Source organism: Micropterus dolomieu, linkage group LG08, assembly GCF_021292245.1.
Source record: "Micropterus dolomieu isolate WLL.071019.BEF.003 ecotype Adirondacks linkage group LG08, ASM2129224v1, whole genome shotgun sequence".
Classification (NCBI taxonomy): Eukaryota; Metazoa; Chordata; class Actinopteri; order Centrarchiformes; family Centrarchidae; genus Micropterus; species Micropterus dolomieu.
Window position 1 is genome coordinate 24964787 of NC_060157.1, and position 7231 is coordinate 24972017.

General features: G+C 42.7%; 1 protein-coding gene across 1 annotated transcript; it reads right to left on the reverse strand.

Annotated features, from left to right (window-relative positions):
* Nucleotides 1-2115: 2115 nt before the first annotated feature.
* LOC123975409 (trace amine-associated receptor 13c-like) lies at nt 2116-3323 on the reverse strand. Its single transcript, XM_046056878.1, has 2 exons — nt 3151-3323; nt 2116-2926 (listed from the first exon to the last, which is right to left on the reverse strand). The coding sequence occupies exons 1-2, from the start codon at nt 3321-3323 to the stop codon at nt 2116-2118; spliced, it is 984 nt and encodes a 327-aa protein (XP_045912834.1).
* Between the last annotated feature and the right edge of the window lie 3908 nt (nt 3324-7231).

The following is a 7231-nucleotide window of genomic DNA, read 5'->3' on the forward strand; positions in this document are numbered from 1 at the left end:
GGTGGGGGAGGGGGAGAGGAGGAGGATTCAGGCTGGAGAGAGTCTGCAGTTCACACTACACAACTTGCCGTCTTGTGATGGGAGTCTTAAAGTCATTGTGGCGTTCACACTACGTGACTGATCGGTGACAGGTCACACACTACACGAGCTGACACGCAGGTAGCAGGGATTGTCTGAGCTAGAGAGAGAGCTGGAGGTGAGTAAAAAGTGTTTTGCGGTGAAAAAGTAGTTGCCTGCTCCGCCAACTGCCTGCTCTCATTGGCTGGATGTGGATGTCGAGTCTGCCAATTTTTACAGATATTTGGCATGCAAGATTTTAGGTGTCGGTGATGAGTCAGCAATGTGTCAGGGAGACGGTTTTATGCGTTGTTGAGTTCACACATAACGACTGGCGACCGCAGATCGACCGCTGATTGTTGTTCTGCTAGAGTACTCTCCAGCTTCCTCCTGTACTTCTCCTTAGCCTCCCTGATCTTCACCTTCAGATACCCCTGAATGGCCTTCACCTCCTCCCTATTACCATCTCTGAAAGCCCTCCTCTTAGCATTCCAATTAGCATACAAATTTTAAAATTAATTAATTAATTAAATTTGTCATTGACGAAAGGGCACTTTGGGTATCAAAGGGCAAAAGGGCATGATATATTGTATGAGATATTGTCACCTCCTAGGTTTAAATTTACTAACAGTTACTCGCCAGTGTGTGTGTGCGCCAGCTGGATCCTGTCACTGTTGTCCGTCCTGCCCCCTCCAGCACTGTCCATTTGGCCTGTTTTGTTTGTTGTGCTGTTGTCCTTTTTCTTGTTAGGACAATTCTGTTCCATTGTCCACTTTTGCCCACTGTAGGCTACTGTCCATTTTTTGTCCTGTGATAACTCGATACATAGTTACATAGCATTATTCAGCTTCCTCTTGACAGTTATTTTCTAACTTTGTCCTCTTCCGTGTTTATCTTCTGCATGAATGCTCTCTCATCTGTTCCCTGGGGGATCCTGTGAAATACAACATTTATACTCCCAACAGCAATTTCTGGCCTCTTCTCCTAGCACTTCATGATCTGTTCTTGCATGTTAACATGATTTGTTGTGACTAGGACAGCATCTCGCTGGCAGCAATTATCCAGTGACATCTCTTCAATTCATGATTGTTTCTCTAAGTATAGATTGTTTTACTCTTTTTTATATCGCTGGTGTAAAGTTTATATTTCAAAATGTATATTTAGTGGAAGTTATGCATGAGCTGATTTGCCCATCAGCATCTTATTTCAGTCATTGTGGTGATCTTTTCTTTTACACACTGTCCAAACAGCTTCAACTGTGCCTGTGAAGTTGTCATGATAGCAATCGCTTTTCGTGTTTTGAATCCCAATATTCCTTTCCTTGTATGTTGTTCCTCAAATGTAAGTTTCTTTCAATAGAAGCGTTGAGAGAGAAAATGTAAATGTAAATACACAATTATATTACAGCTTTTGCCCATTGCTTGAACACTATAGACCCATGCTTAGACTAAAGTAACACAACTTGAAGCTTTTGTTACCATACCTCAAACACATTTACCCATACCTCAAAACAAAAGCGCTGCTTTGCACTCTAGTTGCAATTCTGCAACACACTTACTCCTTTATGCAACACACTTGGTCCTGCATACTACACTCTATTTCATACATAAGACACTTCGTTCAAAAAGGAAATCTCAGGGTGCCATTTGGAAAACTGACAACTGTATCACAGGTTACTGAAAAATACCAGAGGTTTATTTGTACAAAAATATGACACAAGTATAGAGTCATTTCTGGCAAAGTTTGACTTTATTGACATTGTAATATTGGAACATTAAGGTGGTTCTTTTCATTGTGGCGATGATGATTATCACTGAAATTGTTTATTCAAAGACCCGTAGCAGACACAGGGAGAGAGATTCTCCTGCAAAGATCACATAATCAACAACTGGAGTAATGCTTGTTCATGAATTGTTACAATTACAATAACATCAACACATACACGTACAACTTTAGAGTCCTCTTCACTTCAGTGACTCAGCAACGGCACATAAAAACACTTTTCCTCCTTCACAGAAAAGCTCATGTGTCTCGTGTCAGTCACTCCACAGTCTCTCTCTACATTATGTTGGCTCCACAAGAGTGAGGCTGCAGTATCTCAAGTGTAACAATGAGTTTAACAGATTTTCTAAACCAGGGGTAGAAAAAAGCGTAGATCACAGGGTTTAGACAGGAGTTAAAAAATACCAGAAAACCCATAAGTACCTCAGTTGAAGAACCGAGTATGAGTTTGAAGCCTGAGAGAGAGACACAGTAAAATGGACAGTAACACATGAGAAACACAGCAACAACAACACCAAGAGTCCTGGCTGCTTTCAGCTCAGATTTCTTAACAGTTACAGTTGCTGATCTACTCAGTTTGATTGCTCTAATATTGGAGTGCATGGCACGAGCCTGAGACACAGCCACTACAAACACTCTCACATACAGGATGATGATGGCACTGATGGGAATGATGAAGGTGAAAACAAGGTCAACAGCTCCTATTATGTTAATCACACATTCTCCATAGCAGGAATTAAACTTGCCTGGTTGTTTCAGGTTATCATATAAAAGCACAACACTGTAAAAAACAGAGTAACCCCAACACAGGAAAACACAGATTTGAACTCTGTTTGCCGTGATTTTGGTGGGGTAGTGCAGAGGGTAACAGATAGCCACATAGCGGTCGACTGATATGAGCACCATGTTTACCACTGAGGCACAGAGAGTGATGGCGGGTATAAAATAATACAGAACACACACCAGGTCACCCAGGAGCCAGCAGGGCTCTGTGAAGAGGATTTGAAACGGCATCACAATGAGTCCAACGAGGAAGTCTGAGACAGCCAGAGAGAGGAGGAGGAGGTTGGTGGGGGTGTGGAGCTGCCTGAAGGGGGGAGAATATCATCACTGTGAATTTTACAAACAAATGTTCATTAATAGAAGTAGTTGCAGCAGTAATGACTTCAGAGTTGAAACTCCAGTGTATCTAGACAGTAAATGGCTGTTGTAAGCACTGTTAATAAGCAAACTTCTCATCAAAACACCAGTATGCAATACTCATATCTTGTTACAACAAAACATTATAAATGCTAAGACATTTATCTCTGCCTGAAGTGGGAGATGGAGATGATGACCAGCAGGTTGAGGGCCACAGTGAGCAGAGAGATGGGGGACAGCACAATGTAAATGAGCGTTGCCTCAGACTGAGATTGTATAAGCTTCTTGCAAGAGGTGTTGAGGAGTTGTGGAAAGCAGAGTTCAGCTTCCTCCAGGTTCTGCATCATCAGAGAGAGAGGAGGAGAGGAGAAGCTGCTGAACACACAGCTTTCTCAGCAAAGTTCTGTCATACAGCTGATTTATATCTCTCTTCATCCCCTCTTCTTCCTCCCCTTCTGTCTGTCAGTCTCTTTCACAGTGATCTTCCTCCTTCTTCACTCTATGCATCATACTCTGCATCTTCATTTCTCTCTGGTGTAACACGTTTGTTTTGTTTTGGTTGATGCATGGACTCTAGTGACAACAGCATTAGTTACAGCCTTTGGGAAAGAGATGATGTAAAAACAGTGTATCTAACAAAGCTCACTTTGAAGTGTACTTTGAGCATCCTGTGCTGCACTAATCAATAGTTTTGTATAAACAATGTCAGATGATAAAGTCATATGTCAAATAGGTCACTCCTCGGAAGACACAAGGGTTTACCAGAGGATGATTTAACCCCAGCAGGTGCAATGCCTCGGTCTAGAAGATCATTCACAGAGATAGCTTATCCTACAGGATAGAAATTAATAATAATGAGTTTCCTCTTTATCTGTGAATTAACTCCCTGCAATGAATGCATTAAAGCTTCTGTGAAGTAAGTTGTATGCTTGCCCTTGCTTAATTTTGCAATAAACCTTGAATCATTGCATTTAATGTACAAGTAGTAGACACTGAATATTTTTCTCAGTAAGGCAGTAATTCATTAGGTATAGTTTGTAGTTTGTAACATCTTTTAAAGGTTGTCATAGGTTGCCCTAGCCAAAGAAATTAACTTATCCTTGCGGCCTATTTTCCTGGCCACTAGATATTACCCTAGCAACCATACCAGGTGCACTGATAAATGAGTTACATGCGTGACTGAGGTAGTATTTGGCTCCAGGGCTATTCAGTTGAGAGCTGGACCAGTACCTCCTGGACAGGGGTAATTTGGAATCTAATAATGGTGAAGAACGTGGGGGTATAAGATCTTTTAAACTCATCTGAAAATTTAAACATTTGATTTGACAAACAGGCTATTTTTTTATGTGTGACCCATATCACCAACACTGGGTGACTGTTTATAACTCCGCTGGATATTAGATAATGTTAGCGTCTAGCTATCTGTCATTAATTGAACCAATTTTTATTTATAAACTCTCCTTTTGTTCAGGATTAACATCATCACTGCATCACTACACTGTTAATATACTTAGATGTAATAATATTTTCTTACATTTAATACGTTTCTGTAAGGGAATCCTGTCCATATAATACAGTAGGCCTAACATAAATTAATGTTATTATCTCTCTGTTAGTCAATCTGTCAGTTGTCTTTAAAATTGACAGCTTTTGCGCGCATGGTGGCCTCGCACATAGTAAGGAAGAAGAAAACAATTACAACAATTTAAAACATTTAAACTATTAATTGAATTTAAAAAGTAAGTTAATTACTATCTTTGTAATAAGATGGATCTTGTAAAAGTTGTTCATTTTCACAGGCATGTGTTTCTTTGTTTTTTCCTAGCAAATAAGTGTGTTTGCTGTAACGTTATTGTGTGATGCTTATGTAAAGTTGCAGGACTGTTGGGGGACATGAGGGGGGCATTCACCTGCATCACTGTCAGCTTCTACCCAGCAGGGCCGGCTGGATGGTGCTGAAAGAACTGGAGAAGTCAAAAAACATGACCCTCACAGTGCTCGCCGGCTTGTCCAGGTGGGCATTGATGCAGTTGAGCAGTAAGATGATGGTGTCCTCAATTCACAGTCGGGGCTGGTAGGAGACTGGAGTGGGTCCAGGAGAGGCCTGACCATGGGCCACAGCTGTTCCAGAAGCAGTCTCTCCAGGGTCTTCATAACATAGGAGGTCAGTGCCACAGGTCTGTAGTCCTTGGAGCCACTGGGACGTGGTGTCTTTGGCACAGTAACGAGACAAGATGTCTTCCACAGCACAGGGACCCTTTGGAGACTCATGCTCAGGTTGAAGACATGCTGAAGGACACCACATAGCTGGGGGGCACAGGCTTTGAGCACCACGGGACGGACACCATCAGGACCTGCAGCCTTGTTGGAGTGGAGTCTCCTCAGCTGTCTTCTCACCTGGTCAGCAGTGAGGCACACAGAGGTTAGAGGTGGGGGAGGGGGAGAGGAGGAGGATTCAGGCTGGAGAGAGTCTGCAGTTCACACTACACAACTTGCCGTCTTGTGATGGGAGTCTTAAAGTCATTGTGGCGTTCACACTACGTGACTGATCGGTGACAGGTCACACACTACACGAGCTGACACGCAGGTAGCAGGGATTGTCTGAGCTAGAGAGAGAGCTGGAGGTGAGTAAAAAGTGTTTTGCGGTGAAAAAGTAGTTGCCTGCTCCGCCAACTGCCTGCTCTCATTGGCTGGATGTGGATGTCGAGTCTGCCAATTTTTACAGATATTTGGCATGCAAGATTTTAGGTGTCGGTGATGAGTCAGCAATGTGTCAGGGAGACGGTTTTATGCGTTGTTGAGTTCACACATAACGACTGGCGACCGCAGATCGACCGCTGATTGTTGTTCTGCTAGAGTACTCTCCAGCTTCCTCCTGTACTTCTCCTTAGCCTCCCTGATCTTCACCTTCAGATACCCCTGAATGGCCTTCACCTCCTCCCTATTACCATCTCTGAAAGCCCTCCTCTTAGCATTCCAATTAGCATACAAATTTTAAAATTAATTAATTAATTAAATTTGTCATTGACGAAAGGGCACTTTGGGCATCAAAGGGCAAAAGGGCAGGTGCTCAAGCATCCATTGCACCCCCCTCTGTACGTGCATGATATATTGTATGAGATATTGTCACCTCCTAGGTTTAAATTTACTAACAGATACTCGCAAGTGTGTGTGTGCGCCAGCTGGATCCTGTCGCTGGTGTCCGTCCTGCCCCCTCCAGCACTGTCCATTTGGCCTGTTTTGTTTGTTGTGCTGTTGTCCTTTTTCTTGTTAGGACAATTCTGTTCCATTGTCCACTTTTGCCCACTGTAGGCTACTGTCCATTTTTTGTCCTGTGATAACTCGATACATAGTTACATAGCATTATTCAGCTTCCTCTTGACAGTTATTTTCTAACTTTGTCCTCTTCCGTGTTTATCTTCTGCATGAATGCTCTCTCGTCTGTTCCCTGGGGGATCCTGTGAAATACAACATTTATACTCCCAACAGCAATTTCTGGTCTCTCCGCCTCTGAACAGGTCCTGTATGATTAACTTAGTTTCAAACCGCTGTGATCATAAGGCAAAGATCATGCAAGCTTGGAGAGCTCTTCATGATCTGTTCTTGCATGTTAACATGATTTGTTGTGACTAGGACAGCATCTCGCTGGCAGCAATTATCCAGTGACATCTCTTCTATTTCTGATTATATAAAACCAACTTTGGTGGACCATGTCATCAACCATGGCCTGACTATGAGGGAAGCTGGGCAGAGAGTCCACCCACATCTAAGCCGCTTCACAGTGGCATCTGTAATAAGAACATTCTGACTAGAAAACAGGTATGTCTTCACCTCTCTACCTTCTACTCTACTCAGATGGTATTTACAGCACTGTACTACAGTATATCACATTGCACGTGCACAGGGTATTGCAGGGTCCTAATGCTCCTTTTGCAGCCAAAGTGGTAGTTTTTGTGAAACATACCATGCATGATTACTTACAGTATATTGAGATAAAGTAATGTAAGAAAAAGAAGCAAACCGATGACAATTTGTAGTTGTATTTCTTTAGAATGACTAGAAGACCTTCTGGGGGAGGACGCCAACGCCTGTTCACACAACAGCAGGAACTTGTCGTTGTGGACCTAGTGAGGGCAGACAATGCCATCCGTCTCCACCAGCTACGACAGAAAATACTTGCAGACAGGCAAGTGTTCAACAACATAAACCATGTGAGCATCACCACCATCAGACGCATCTTGGGAAAACACAA